This window comes from Diplotaxodon limnothrissa, linkage group LG2, assembly GCF_057381915.1.
Source record: "Diplotaxodon limnothrissa isolate DT_005_m linkage group LG2, D_limnothrissa_male_GT1.1, whole genome shotgun sequence".
In the NCBI taxonomy this organism is placed as follows: Eukaryota; Metazoa; Chordata; class Actinopteri; order Cichliformes; family Cichlidae; genus Diplotaxodon; species Diplotaxodon limnothrissa.
This window is the reverse complement of record NC_140597.1, coordinates 29123412-29139398: the sequence shown is the minus strand read 5'-3', so window position 1 is coordinate 29139398 and position 15987 is coordinate 29123412. Positions and strand designations below refer to the sequence as shown.

General features: G+C 40.3%; 1 protein-coding gene across 1 annotated transcript; it reads left to right on the top strand.

Annotated features, from left to right (window-relative positions):
* The first annotated feature begins 6206 nt into the window (after positions 1 to 6206).
* Positions 6207 to 14204, top strand: rlim (ring finger protein, LIM domain interacting). The gene is made up of 4 exons (XM_085361906.1): positions 6207 to 6325; positions 7372 to 7596; positions 11389 to 11493; positions 11598 to 14204. The coding sequence occupies exons 2-4, from the start codon at positions 7428 to 7430 to the stop codon at positions 13400 to 13402; spliced, it is 2079 nt and encodes a 692-aa protein (XP_085218032.1). The 5' UTR covers positions 6207 to 6325; positions 7372 to 7427; the 3' UTR covers positions 13403 to 14204.
* Positions 14205 to 15987: the final 1783 nt, after the last annotated feature.

Genomic DNA, 15987 nt, shown 5'->3' with positions numbered 1-15987 from the left:
CCCCTCTCACTTTCCCCCACTACCTGCTCAGCCCTCCCTCCCAAACATACCTACACTGACGCTATGCCAGAGCTGCATGAGTTCTACGTTTCCCCCCTGACTACTCCCACTTCCTTTTAACCCCCTGAAGAGGAAATTAATATCTGCATGAGAAACTTCTTGTACTTTGCAAACTACCTATTGAGTGATTGTGTCAAGCTTGATTGAGATTTGAAACGACCATGGCTGCATTTTTCTTGCTTTTGTTGTTTCTGCTTTGTTTGTTCTTCTTATAGTTGTTTTTTTTTCTTTCCTTTTTTGTTTGATTTTTGTCTGAAAAAGAGAAATAAGCCTTGAAAAAAGTTCTGTCGCCTTTTTGAGGAACTTTGTTTTTGTATTTTCTCAGCAGAACTAGCTTCCCTGAATTACATATTTATTTCCCTTTTCCCTAAAGATGTAGCTATATACATAAATGCATTGAGTGACATCTACGCACCCCTCCTCCTCATCTGTTTTTGTATGCAGAATATGGATGTCCTGTTGTTGCTGTCCGTCATACACTGCCTGGCTCATTTCAAGAGGGAAACCTTCAATAAATGAGCCCAATTTAAGCCCGAGACATCTTAAACACGAGATGGGACCATTTTGTATTGATGACATATCAGACATTGTCTTTTCCCCCCCCTCAAAGTTGGAATGGCTACCCCTTTCCTTTTGTCAAGTTTTTGTTTTCTTCTTCTGGAGTTTAGAGGAACTGGTTATCTAAATTAACATTTTTACGCCTTGCAAATTCATAAAAGCTCCACCCTCAGAGTATTTTTGTCAATGTTGTTGTACAGGGACATGCAATATTTGCAAAAAAGAAAAAAGAAAAAAAAAGAAAAAAAGATAATTATAATCTTAAAATCATTGTGCCAAAAGTAACAATGCTGTGTAAATGACCTCTTATATATGTGTGAATATTGGCTGTTCCTCTTTTCTATCCATTGGGATATTGGCTGCTCGGGTTGGAGACTCCTTACAGAGACTTGCAACTACAGGAATTCTTTATTTGAGACTTTTCTCTCTCTTCTCTGATGAAAGGCACCAACAGCTGGCAGTGGTACACCACCACTCACTAAACCAAATCAGAAAGACTCTGAATTCTCCTCGTTTCCCCCCACTTTGTTTGCCAAATTCAATTTACCTCAACATCGCCTGGCACTGAGAAGCAACAAAAGAGAGGCAAAGGGGAGATCTGCTCTGAAGGCTACTGTAGAGGAAGGAGATGAAAAAAAAAGAGAGAGAGAGCTGTTCAAATGAGCTTTCTCTGGACCAAGAAGAGTGTAGCGCAGATGTCTGAGGGTAAGCAAGAAGATGATTTGTCATTTGGGGCTGTGCCTCACTGAAAAGCTGTTTGTACTGGAAATTTAAGGCAGTAGAGATTCTGATGCGCACATCAGTCGCGAATGGACATTATTGCAGTCAATGTGAACGTGAAAGCAGTTTTCAGTACAAATAGAAACAGTAATCTTGTAAATGAAGGAAAGCATGTCTTTGCATTCACTCCATGTGGAATTTTTACTTCTATCTTACCTGAAAAAAAAATGGTAATTTAAACAGTAACTTTTCTTAACATTCTCATGTAATTTATTTCATGGCGCTGCCGTATTTCAGTCTGATTATTTAGCTCATATTTCCCATAATGTCCATAATGTTTCTTTCTTTTCATTCTACTTCATTTTACATCATTGACTGTCCTGATTCATGGGTCAGAATTCTGGCAGAAAATATTGTGACCAGAAATTTAAGGCTAAATACAGGCACAAATTGAAAAGAAATATATATTATATACATTGCGTCTATCTGATCCAGCGTATTCACAGGCCATTGCTTTTAATTACTTTGGGCTCATTCACTACCTCACAGCTCTGAAATAAACATCTAGAAAGCCACTTAAAAATGAACCATACAATCACGCTTAATCAGTAATAAAATCGCTTTGATTTTATACACTAAACGAATTTCAGGAGAAATGCAGATCCAATCAAACACTTAGTATATTGTGTAGAAATATGTGAAATTAGTTTCACTGTCTTTTAAACAATGTTATCATTTTTAGCAGTAATTACATGAGACTGCATGGAGATGTACGGACAAACTGATTGACTGATTGATTGATTTTAAAACAGGCCTTGTCACAGTGGATATGGCTGTTCTGACACACAGGTTATATTAATTGATTGCTTGCATACGGCAAGAATCGTAATCAATCTTTCTGTGTCTCTTTTTTTTCTCTCTCTCCTCTCTGCCATGATCCTTTGTTTCTTTTCTATAGTGTATCAGGGTTAGGACCAAGACAAGCTGCTGATGGGAAGCTCCACATGGGCTGCAAGCCCATTTAGTCTGCCTTCTCTCATTTCTGCCTATTGTCAAATTGAATGTACTTCTCTGAGTTCATAAATTTTCTTTCTTTCTTTTTTTTCGGTTTGTTTTTAAAATGTGCCACTGTTGAGCTGCCTCATGTTAATGGTGCTAAGAAAGCTGACAATTGTTTTCTTTTCTTTACCGTTCAGTTTCGATTTCTTTATTTTCATTTTTCGGTATGTTTCATTTCACCAGTGTTAATGAAAAAAAAGAAAGAAATGCAAAATAGATTAGGTTCCTAACCCTCTTTATGAATGTATATTATAATGTTATGTTTGATGTATTCACTTCATGATTCTTTGACACTGATTGGAATTACTTTTGCTCTTTTCATTAAAAGATTACCGAGCTTTATATATACTGTCTAGAGTTGTTACCAGAAGGAATCTTAATGAACTCTTGACACTACAAAATCTTGTATATTTTTTGTGTGCCAATTTGTAACATATTTTGTAAGTGTATATTTTTCTTAGAAAGTGCTGTGAAGTATTCGTGTGTGTGAGTAACCTTTTATGCGCCTCTATGGGCAGTGGAAAGGATATACAATGACAAGTTTCTGGTTTTAAAAACCAAAATATGAAAGTATCAACAGAAAACTAGAAATATTTACATTTTGTTGGGAGTTTTGTAATAAGACCATGATCTTGTTGTGAGAGTGTTGTGTTACTGTGCAAAACACAAATAAGCAAAGAAAAAAAATGAAAACTTGGAAAAAAATATAATTTGTGAACAATTTGCTGTTTTATAGATTTTCATGTAAATTATTTGAGTATTATTTTGTTTTTTTTGTTTTGTTGTAACTGTTGCAAAGGTTTTAAATATTTGTGATCAAGCCTGTATGGTGATAATGTAATATTGGTAACTTGCTGAGTTTTGTAATAATGTTTATGGAGTAAATATACAAATTAAAATAAGATTTTGAATGCTGCTTTCTGAAGAGAGTTGGGTTGTGTTTTTTACCACCCACTTATTGCTTTTAAAAATGAGCTACATTATATTGGAGTAAATTTGCAATTCTCTGTTAGCTTCTCTAGCTTATCTGCTAGGTTTTACTAGCTTCGCTAGCTACTCTTCACTCCAGTAGGTTATTTAAATCTTATTTTAATTGAAATTAAGATTTTGAATGCTGCTTTCTAAAGACAGTTGGGTTGTGTGTGTGTTTTTTTACCACCCACCCATCGCTTTAACCAGGAACTACATCACATTAGAGTAATAAAGTAGTAGTTGTACAAATCTCGATTCTGCTGTTAGCTTCTAACAGCATCTTTAGATTATCTTCACTCTACTAGCTTTTAATTTAATTTAAATAAAATTTAAATGTATAACTTAAAACGGTATTTTTTTGAGAGTTGGGCTGTCTTTTGTTTTGTTTGTTTTTTTACTACTCACCCATTGCTTTCAAAAGGAACTACATCACATTGGAGTAAATTTACAAATCTCTAATAGCTTCTCTCCTGGCTTTTCTAGCTTAGCTTCACTCTAGTAGCTTATTTAAAGCTGATTTGAATATAGTACCCATCCATTGCTTTAACCAGGAACTACTATCACGCTGGAGTACATTTACAAATATTCACTCTACCAGCATATCTGCAAAGAGCTTCACTCCATTCAAAACACAATTAGTAAAGGTTATGATGTGGAGTATTGTGGAAAATAAAACTAATATTGCAGACACTACATGAAGATGTCAAGAGTAAAGGCCACGTAGCATTTCTTCAAAGTAAATATTCCACCTTTCCCTGTGATACTACTAAAATAACAGTGATGTGGATAAATCTGATCAATTCCATTCAGTTTGTCCGTGCCACAAAACGTGTAAATGTAAAAACAACCTTAATAATTCCAATTAGTCTTTCCCTGGTTGTTATATTGGACGATTCTTAGACGAAAGTCGTTTTAATTTCTGCACAAGTCTGGCTTTGGCTCATGTTATTTTAATGTCATATCTAATTAGCACTCAGGGTCAGGCATTGCTAGAGTGACTGCTCATCCATAACTCTGAGCTGGGCTGCTGTGGTCCACACTGCAACTCATTCTGGCATGCTTAATTGGAGCTGGAGATACAGTCTGAGACCATAAACAGATCCTGTGATGTATGCCTCCAAAATTGTCAGCTGGTATTAGCATTGTTTTTGTTCTTTAGTCACCCGTAGCAGATAAGGGAGCGAGCAAATTATAAGATGGAATGTCTAATGCAATGGATCAGGTACACCTGTGGTTATTAAATGAGATGCTTGTTGTTTTGTCAGTATGTGCTTATGCTGCATAGACAGCCATAAGCCAGCTTTGTCATTAGGACAACTGTTTTTATCTTTAAAAAAAGAAAATTATAGAGCTATAAAGCAACATTTTAAAGGGATTGACATGTTTTCATAGTTCAGGTTTATTGAGTGTAATCATGGGAACCAAAAAAAACAAAATAATTACGCAACACATTGTTATACATTTTGGCAGATTTGCTGTAAAACAAAGGGAGTTCTTTTAGTAGAAAGCTTTACGGGCTAATCTGATGTGCGGAGTTCATTAAAAATGACACAGTACTTCTGCTGGGTAATCCATTCTCTGTGTTAGAACAATGAAGCTGAAGCCATTTCAGAGGCTTTCAATAGCTGCCCAGTGGGTTTTCTTGATGGTATTTCCAGGTAATTTTCACAAATTTGTGTCTTGTTAGTTTGTGAGCAATTTTTCCCCACGCTGGTTTACAAATTACCTGTAAGCACTACTACCAAACAATCATCACTGGGTTTCTTCTGGTATGCTGTAGCAATAATGCTCCCTCCTGGCCTTAAAAATATATACAGGGACTGATATAAGTCTCTGGTGTTTCTTCCTCACTTCCTCACTTGGGTTGTTTCAGGACTTTAAATGCTTTGACTGTCTTTTAGACCCATTTTTTGTTTGTAGTTGGAAGCCATTTGAAGTGGTTCTACAAAAGCTTTATTTCATTTATTACAAAACACATCTTCAAAGACACAACAAATGAAGACATGGCTATTACTTAAAGCAAAGAATCAAACTATAGACACTGTAGTTTTGTGGTGTCTTAAATGGTAGGCCACATCAACGTAATGGCATAATGAAGTCACCCTACAAGATAATAACTAACTGGTTTGATAAAATGACAGTTTCCTGGCAAAAGGTAGGTAGAGCAAATCTTTCAGCTGATGAGACTATGAGATGAAAAATACTTTATTTATCCCAAAAGACTTTATGCATTTATGTCTTTGGTTACAGCAGTTGAAATTTTGAACTATAAACTTGCATCATTCAGTCCCCACATTATTATTATATTAAATGCATTCTATCTTGTTTTTATGTACAACATTCACAGGGCGTATAATTGTAAAAGATGTAAACAATACGAACTATACTGTATGAAACTAATGTTTCGTAAATTCTCAAATAAGATATTTCTTTTGTCCGCCAAACAGCTAAATCTCATTTGAGAATTTATGCAAAAACACTGAGATTTTTTTCTTCATTGTTTTAATGTATTAATTTCTAACTTTCCTAAAAAACAGTTGTATTATGCTGGCCATTTAAAAATTCAAAACTCTACCTAGTATTTTGCATTAGCCACCGCACAGCGACGCTACAGCTCGCCAGCGGAGCCCCCTTGTCAACAAACATCCTTGTTCGTCTTTTTTTTTTATCCAAAAATATTTATCGCCCTGATTTTAGTCTCTCAGGAACGCTGCGCCTGTCTCACCCGACCTCCATCGCTACGCCTAAACGCGAGACATTTGCCAGTGCCTGTAAGGAATTACTCGGGGTAAAACCCAAATGTTTCGTCCGTTTCCGGAAAATCATTTTAGGCTTCCTACAAGAAAGAAAATGGAATCTGGCAGTCGCACTTAGCTAAACAGTGTATCGTTTCTGGGCGAATATTAAAAGGGCAGCTGGGTTGTACGATAACGCTGCCGTTAACATCGCCAAGCAGGTAATTATTAGTGGTTTGGTGACAGATGGTGTATCCGTTCTAATTAACTTTACTCTCTTTAGCTAGCTAATTTTAGCTGGATCGCTTTGGTTAGGTTATGGCTATTAACGTCACTGGTTGACGTTGTTAGCTTGCGGTGATACTAATGGTAGTTCAATGCATTTTTAATGAAACCGTGATGTTTATAGTCAATGTCCAGTAACGGTAAACAAGAATAATATCAAGTTCAAAAGACGATTCCAGCTTCAGCTTTGTTTTGCCTCATATATTCACATGGGGCTGATGTAAAAGCGAGCACTAGCACAAAGTTAAAAGCTAATGTTGAGTAAGACGTTTGTAACGCTTCTAACTCGGCTAGTTGACGTGGAAGCTAACTAGTGTTAGCGCAGCATAACCGGGATTGCTTTGTCATTGAATGATCTTGTTTGGATGATGTTGCAGTCACTACACAGTGAGTTTCTTGTTGTTTGATTTACAGGTCATTAGACACACGATGGGACCTCTTTTATGGCTGAAAATGATGGAAGTAGCCGGCGTTAGCACCTATGTAGCATGCTAATTGGTCGCTAGCCAGCGTAAGCTAAGCTAGATGATGCCATTTTGTTTTTATCCCGACTTTGACTTTGAGCAACATATGGCTTCATCGTACGACTTACAGCCACATAGATCATTATATTATTTGAGTTATTTATACGACTTTAAAATACATGTGACATTTTCGAGGAAATCGTATTTTGCGTTTCGATATGGGCTCAACTTACAAGTGTGGCTCAATGTTATGCTTTGAAGACGTTACCGGTGCTAACATTTGCTAATGTGTCGTTATTCTTATTTGATGCTGCGTGGTGCCTGGTTATGCCTAATTTTGATGCCCAGTTGCCTCTCTTCTTAACTGTCATCACTACAATAACTGCTATACTTTGTGAAAATACTTGATGTATCAAATAATACATTTCATGAGTGGTTGGTAATGAATCCCAGTTGCAGGAGGGCATGCTCATGTCTTTTAGATCAGCACCTAATCCTTTGTTTACTTTTTTCTGAAGCAACTGGATCTTGCTGAATATTGGATCATCTCTAGTCCGCCCTCCCTTCTGAACCAATGGAGGGGTCTGACAGCGTGGAACAGAATGGCAGTGAACTGCCAGAGTCACAGCGCAGGAGGCAGCTGGACCGCCTGGACAGGGAGGAGGCCTTTTACCAGTTCGTCAACAATCTCAGTGATGAAGACTACCGTCTCATGAGAGACAACAACCTTTTGGGCACTCCAGGTAGTAAATCTTTAACCTGTCTATTCTTTAGTCTTGTTAAAACCTCCCAATTAAAGTATTAATGATTTACACAAGTAAAGAGTACTTTTTCTTTTCTGCGCTCCCTTTCTATGTTCTCTGCTGAACTCGCACCTCTCTTTAAAAGTTTTCAGCTGTTTAACTGGGAGGAAGGTAGGAATATGCTATTGATATGAAGAAAGTTAAATAATTTCACACACAAGGCACCTTGATTGAGCAGTAAGCATTGAAGATCACACTCACAGTGCAGTATTTTTCACATACAGGCTTTCTTTTTGTTTTTTGTTTTCAAACCCAGATTTCTTGGTGGATAAATCTCTTGGCCGTTTGTGGAAAGTAGAGTTAGTTTATCTTTGAACAATCTTTTGTAGTAATTGTAGTTGGAATGTGTTTTGTTTTGGGGTTTTTTTTTTGGTTTTTTTAATAGTAGCTTTACCTCTAATGCTATTTTTTTTTTTTTTTTTTTTAGTCGCGTTATTCAGCTTCTGCTCAAACTGCACGATTGACTCGCAGGGGTTAGAAGTTCGTAGGTCACGATGCAGGGGCTCACACTATACGGCCCGATGCTCTGATGCGACCTGAGTGCTCAAACTGTGCGTTCATAAAAACGAAGGTTATAACAGAAATTCTGTCGCTCGCGCTCCCTCTCTCTTTCACTCACACAGACACGCACACCACCACCATCAACTTTGCTAAATTGCTAATGAAAAACACTGATCAGGCAGCTGTGATTGAGCAGCAATGTAGATCCAACTATTTTCACGGTTGTGGTTGTGATAATTTTGTGAGGCCACATCGAAAAGGCTCGGATGAGCTTGCCATAGTTCTACAAGTTGTGTCTCCATCGCTTGTGTCCAGATCACACGCTGCACTGCCGTGCTGCGCAGTCTTTTTCGCTGACATTTGTGTTTGCGCGTGTGCAGTGTGAGAAGCTGCTTTGACACCCTCACGACGGTCGCGAGGATTTCAAACCTGTTTGAAATCCTCACGACCAAGCGATTAATGATCAGGAGCTGGTCGTGAGGGGTTAATTGCTTCTCGTTACCCCACGTATACTACACGATGCACGACGCACGATGAAGGCCAAAATCGGGCCGATCGCCAAAACGGTCGCACGACTCAAAAATCGGCCAAAAATCGCACAGTGTAAGCCCAGCATTAGTTAACTAAAACACGAACTGTCAACAGGCATTTCTTATAAAACGCTATTCATCAACCACACAGTTTAAAGTGTACAACTTTCTAGTTATATTTTATTGCCTTTACCAAACTATGTGAAATAGTCTGATGCCCCAAATTATGGTTTGAAAATAAAATCTGATGTAATGGAATTTCCTGCACTAAACTATATGCTGATGTCAATATGGTTTTCCGCATCATACATATCATATGTAGTTTCTATTTTCAGTTGTCCTGTCACTGAGTAATTTTCTCCTACTTTGTCATGAGAGAAAAAGATGGTCCTTTTCGAAAGCCCCTCTTTTGGTTCATCTTATTTTAGCTGTCTTCTGCCAGTTTTATTGATATAAAAATTTATGACCTGTTGGTCTAATCTCTGTCCTCCCATCTTTACATAGCTCCTGCTTGTCAGTAGAAGTTAAAGTAAATGTTAAGCTTAAGTACCTATGGCTAGTTTTGGATTTGCCGCTATCCTTGAAATTTCACCTCCTATGGACTATTGAAGACATCCAATCCATTTCTGTCCCAGGAGAGTGGGAGTGGGAAAGTAAGTTTGGAGCGTGTAGTGGAGCACCCTACAAGGAGAGGGCTATGACTGGAGAGTGTCGTGCCCTGGTAAGTCTAGAGGTTGACCCTGTGCACGAGAAAATGCTAACTTCCTGGTTTGAGACCGGATGTGGGGTTGTACATTTCCGGTTGCTTTACTTTGCGGTCAATCGCTACTGCGAAAATATTCTCCAAAATCATGTCCAAAACTCAAAAACGGAAAGATCGCGTTAAATTACAAAGAGCAGAAGGTGGGAACACTCACCACTGTTGTGTCATAAAAAATCTAATGATCAACTTTGACTTGTAAGGAGTTTCGATGATCAGTTGTTTACACCACTCAACACAAGCAGAACTGCATTACAAAATCAGAAGACACATCGTCCACATTCAGAAGCACATCTCTGTATAGTGACTGGTCTTATGATTTAAACAGGCAAATATTCAGCATTCAAACTACAGGTGAAGAATAGTCAAACCAGATGTTTCCCCGTTATGTTGATATCAGCTAGTCAAGTACACACCTAGACAGCATGTTAACAAACTGAAAAAAAAGCCACACAAAAAATGAATGATTGCTGGTAAGGGTTTCTATACATTAGTATTTACGAAGGGTATGTTGTAACTTACCTTCAAAATTACAGTGCTCCCTCGATGTAACGCGGTTCACCTTTCACCTTGCTGTTTCGTGGATTTTTTAGTGCAAGTTTGCAGTCATGGCGTGGGTTCCCTCTGGTACTCCGGCTTCCTCCCACCGTCCAAAGACATGCAGCTTGTGGGGATAGGTTAATTGGATAATCCAAATTGCCACTAGGTGTGAATGTGCGCGTGAATGAGAGTGCGAATGGTTGTCTGTCCCTGTGTGTTGGCCCTGCGACAGACTGGCGACCTGTCCAGGGTGTACCCCGCCTCTCACCCTATGACAGGTGGGATAGGCTCCAGCCCCCCGCGACCCTGAAAAGGATAAGCGGAAGCGAATGGATGGATGGAAGTTTGCATGCTTATTTTTTTACGTCGCATTGCGTCCTGCGTCCTGATCGCCGCAGACGATCTCCTCCGTGACGTCTCTCCTGTACAGTACAGAATCGCTGCATCGATCGCTAGCAGTGTGACTCTGAAGTGCAGTACTGGATGTCCACGAAACGTTTTGCACCGTCAAAAAATAAAACTTGCTGCTTGATTTCACCCATCGCTGGTTATTTTTAGAACATAACACCCGCGATAAACGAGGGACAGCTGAGAAATATAACATTTGAATCCCTTTTCTCTTTTGCTCTGAGGCGCAGGGAAAAAATATCGACAAGTCGATGAACATCATTTACAGATATATTGGGTAAATGCCCAAGACATCTATAGAAATGTGAGTCTCTTCTTTGGTCAGCCCCTGGGGCTGGTCTTCATCATCATCATTTAGTAGGAAGAAGTGAGCAAGTCGCAGGAAGGGCAGGGAGCTGGGCTCCTCCAGGCCGATAGGTGGTCTTGGTCGAGCCCTGCCACCAGTGGGAGGCGGACCAGTGGCAAGGCCTTCATCCATATCAGTTTCAACCGTCCTTCCTCTGCCTCCAGCAACAACCGGAAGGATGGTTGCTGCTGGCCGCTTGATTTGTTCATTTGCTTAACTTGTTTTGGCCGGTAAACAAGGTGCGAATAGGACACCGGAAACAAAGCTCCCCACAGGAGTTTCCGCACCGGAAGTAGCATATGCTAACGTGCACATAGTCAATTGTCCTGTTGCTGTGATCAAAGGAAAAATGAACAATCAAAATATATGTACTGATTATTATTAATAATATATTTTTAATGTATTTATTTTAGGTTGCTAGCTGAAAGATATGTAGTTCTATGTAGCTTGTTCTTCTGTCAGCTTCCCCTCTTTCCTTGCATTAAATCCAATATTTGTTTTTATTGTAGGGAGTTAAGTTGGCACTTTCTACCAGCTGCTTGAGAAGAGGAAGCGAACTTAACCCTTAAAGAGTAGATGGACTGCTGATGATTTATTTATTTTTTCTTTGTTAATAACAGAATGTTATTTTGTGATGTTTCTTCCAGGCGAGGTAACACAAGATGAGTTATTCAATAGACTACAGCAAATCAAAGATGGTCCTGAGCAACAGAATAACACCGCTGGTACTGAAAGTGTAGAAGATCCAGTTGGTACGTTTGATATTTCTCTATATATTGTTTTGTTTTTTCCTCATTCTTTGACTGCTTTTATGTCAGAATATGATTTCTCACTTGCTAATTCTGCTCATTTTCAGAACAACCGGAAAGCTCAGAGGATCCTGCCAGTGGTGATAGTCTGCTTGACTGGCTGAACACTGTGAGGCGCACAGGCAACACAACTAGAACCGGTCATCGTGGGAATCAGTCATGGCGGGCTGTGAGCCAGACCAACCCGAACAGTGGCGATTTTCGCTTCAGTCTAGAAATCAGTGTGAACCGCAATCTGGCTGAGCAACAGGCAGCTATTGAGGGAGAGCAGGAATCATCAGAGCAACCTCCAGAAGAATCATCAGAGCAACCTCCAGAAGAATCATCAGAGCAACCTCCAGAAGAATCGCAATCGCCAGAAGAATCGTCAGAGCAATCGCCAGAAGATAGGTCAGAGCAACCTCCAGAAGAATTGCCAGAACAGTCTCCAGAACAAGCTCCAGAGGGTCAAGAAATAGTGGCAAATGCTGAACCACCAGTTCCCATGGAGACAGAAGTGGTAGAAGAACCAGTTGTAGATGAGTTGGCGGTCATAGTGGAACCAGAGCCTGAACTAGAAGAGGTTGTTTCACAAGAGCTTGTAAGTGAATCTCCCACCTCACCTTCTCCCCTGCCAGTGCAGCCACCACTCTGTCCTTCTCCACGCAGAGGGCAAAGGAGACCCCGCAGCCGAAGTCCAGAACCACGCAGGACTCGGGCCCGTTTAGCCAGGAGCCGCTCCCCTCTCAACTTGGATCAACTTGATGGACTTCCTAATCCACGGCATTCTTACATCTCTCAAAGTGCCAGTTCTTCCAGCAGTGCTCCCCCTGTACCTCAAGTGGAGGGTAGCTCACGGACTCGACAGCATGTTCTTTCAAGACCAAGCCACACTGATGGAGATGCTCAGCAGTCTAGGGCAGTTGCAGAATCCATTCCAGAGGCCCACAATGTTGCCTCTCAGGAGGTAGAAGCCTCTGGGGGCGAAGGGGGCGCAGCAGGGCGTCGCCCCCCTACTATTATGCTTGACCTTCAGGTGCGCCGTGTGCGTCCAGGTGAATATCGGCAAAGAGACAGCATTGCCAGTCGTACTCGCTCGCGCTCCCAGAACTCAAACAACACATTTATGTATGAGAGTGAACGTGGTGGATTTCGTAGGACTTTCTCGCGCTCTGAGCGTGCTGGTGTGAGGACCTACGTCAGCACTATTCGCATCCCCATCCGAAGAATCTCCGATGCAGGTTTGGGAGAGGCAACTTCAATGGCTCTCCAGTCTATGATACGGCAGATCATGACTGGGTTTGGTGAGCTTGGCTACCTCATGGACTCTGACTCTGACTCTTCAGATTCAAACCGTGGAGCCAGTGCTCCTGCAGAAATAGAAGCCCTCCATAATCCAGATGCTACACCTGCCGATGCTCCTGCTGCTGATGTTGACGAGCAACCGGTTGCTGCTGGAGGCAGAGGAAGGACGGTTGAAACTGATATGGATGAAGGCCTTGCCACTGGTCCGCCTCCCACTGGTGGCAGGGCTCGACCAAGACCACCTATCGGCCTGGAGGAGCCCAGCTCCCTGCCCTTCCTGCGACTTGCTCACTTCTTCCTACTAAATGATGATGATGAAGACCAGCCCCAGGGGCTGACCAAAGAACAGATTGACAACCTCTCCATGCGCAACTTTGGAGAGAGTGATGCCTTGAAGACTTGCAGTGTGTGCATAACAGAGTATGCAGAAGGGAACAAGCTACGTAAGCTTCCCTGCTCTCACGAGTACCATGTGCACTGCATAGACCGCTGGCTCTCCGAAAACTCCACATGCCCCATTTGCCGCAGGGCTGTCCTAGTGTCAGCCAACAGAGAGAGTGTGGTGTAACGCTTTGACAGACTGAAGGCCTTTTGTCTCAGCCGAAGTAATCCAATATCTCCCAAGTCTGTAAGAGGCTGTGAGAAAACGTGTTTCTGCTGTTGAAATGTATTTCCTTCATACTATTTGTGAGTTTGATCGTATTGCAAACAACAGGTTTTATTTGGGGTGCTCCTTACAGTGACGATGGAGAATATTTAGTTTTTAGTTAGACATTTATTATTATTGCAGTCCAAAGTGGGGCACAAGCGATGCATGCTGTCTATCAACCCGTAGTGGCTGTGCAGTGTTGCGTTGCATCAAGCCATGCGCACAAGTAGACTGATATCTCATAAAAATAAATCCTCTGATTATAAATGCTGCACACTTGCAGGTAGTTCAGGCACTTCAAATCTGTTCTCTCAACTCCCGAATGGCCCCTTGTATAACATTAGCTGGGTATAGGTACAGTTGCTAGTTACACCAGTTCAAAGTATTAGCTGTAAATAAGCTTGTAAAATAATTTTGAATCATACATTGTATCACTGAATTGGTTTCGGATTGTAAATGAACTCATTTGAAGATCTGGGTCATGATGGTCTGCAATTACTCTCTGAATTTGATTTTAAATGTTTAGGTGCTAACAATGTATACAGCAGAATTATTTACAGATTGTGATGTCCAAAGGATGGAGGACAAAGTGTTTTGCAATTTACAGTGTGACTTGTGCTCTCCATTCTTGTTCACCCTAAATAAAACACTTTTTTTTTTCTTCTTTGTTTGGTTTTGAGCGGGATATAAACTCGCAGAGGGAAAAAAAACCCAGAATGTTGAACTTTTTAGGTTTTTGTTTTTTTGTTTGTTTGTTTTTTTGTTTGTTTGTTTTTTTTTTTCTCCAAAAGTTAAAGTCTGTTTTGGATTAATATTGTATTGTTACTTTCTTGATTATTGTAATGCCAGATGTAATCGTATGAGAAAATGAAAGCTTTTTCATTATGGGTAATGGAGGCTTTGTCAGTATCAAGTTGTGAGTTCCCCACCTCTAAAATATTAGCAGGCATGACACAGATGCAAAAGGACATTTACTTTTAATACTAAATGATGTCACAGTTGTGATCCTTTTGTGTGTTATTGTTCTTCTCGATTCTTTTTTTTTTTCTACTAACAATTGGATTAATTAAATATGAAATAAATTGTGGTCTTGGCAGAGTGAAATAATCACAGATTGAATAAAATGGCAATCCAGACTTGCTTCCTCAGCTCAAGCCACAACAGATCTCTTTACCTGTCAGTCCACCTTCATGTTTAAGTTGCAGCTTAAGTTATTACCCCAAAGGTTTGATATATACCAAGTCTGGGGTGGGAAAGTCTCCATTATTGTTCATTGGGTTTTGCTTCATAGGAAAGTCAAGTTTCTTGACCACTGTGCCCTCCTGCCTCACGAGCAAATGCTCCATATCTGTGTGCAATACATGCAATTGTAAAAGTAAGGAAATGAAGACTTATTACCCATTATGTGTTGAATTTATTTTATTTAGAAGTTCTGTAGGTTTTAATAGCACTGTTGATGAACAGGGACACTGGCTAAAGGAGAAAAAAAAAAGCAACACTTAAAGCCATCCTGTCACATTTCTTATTTTATTGTTTGATGTCTTAGCCACAACTATTACTTCCCTGTGTGGAGCATAAAGGTTTGAATGCAAGATGATGTTGAATACCATTAACATGTAAACAATGTATGTTCCCTCATAGGCCATGCTTTAGTTTTGGCCTTGTTCTGTGATCCATCCAGTGCAGTATGTTAACTGGGTGTTAAATGAAAACTAACCGCTGAATTAAACAAGTTGTTATGCTATGAAATGCTTTGCCAGTATGCATTCTCTACACTTACTGGGCTGTCTGATCAAATGAACACGTCCACAGCTGTAGTCACTGGCCACTTCACTAGTTACACCTTGATGGACCCCCACCCCAATTTGACTCCAGAACTGCCTTACATCTTCATGGCACAGATTCAATAAGGTGCTAGAAACATCTCTCAAGAGATTTTGGCATCGTCATTGACATGACAGTGAGACTCAGCTGCTGCACATCCATGATGCAAATCTCCCATTCCTCCACATCCAAAAAAATGCTCGGTTGGATTATGATCTAGTGACTGTGGATGCCATCTGAGTAAAGCGAACAGTTTATGATGATCTGAGCTTTGTGACACGGTACTTACCCTGTTGGAAGCAGTCCTCTGAAGATTGGTACATCATGGTCATAAAGGGACGGACACGGTCAAGTGAAACAACGTTCAGTTGGCACTTAGGGGTTCTAAGTGTGTTAAGAAAATATTTCCCACACTATTACAGCACCAGCAGCAGCCTGAACTGTTGATGTGAGGCAGTTAAACTGTCGATTCATGCTTTGATGGCATTTATGCCATATTCTCATCCTACTATTTGACTATCGTAGGAGAAATCGAGACTTATCAGACCAGGCAACATTTTTGAAATCTATTGTCCAATTTTGGTGAGGTTGTGTGACTTATAGCCTCAGTTTCCTCATCCTCTTCCTATTGGCTTTATCAGTCTAAAGCAGCCTAGCCATTCTCCTCTGACCTCTGACAT

What these genes read in the sequence shown, in the direction of transcription:
- rlim (XM_085361906.1), top strand. Translation starts at nt 7,428, where the DNA reads ATGGAGGGGTCTGACAGCGTGGAACAGAATGGCAGTGAACTGCCAGAG. An exon ending in CAACCTTTTGGGCACTCCAG is followed by an intron (nt 7,597 to 11,388) that starts GTAGTAAATCTT and finishes TGTTTCTTCCAG; the next exon opens with GCGAGGTAACACAAGATGAG. An exon ending in AAGTGTAGAAGATCCAGTTG is followed by an intron (nt 11,494 to 11,597) that starts GTACGTTTGATA and finishes GCTCATTTTCAG; the next exon opens with AACAACCGGAAAGCTCAGAG.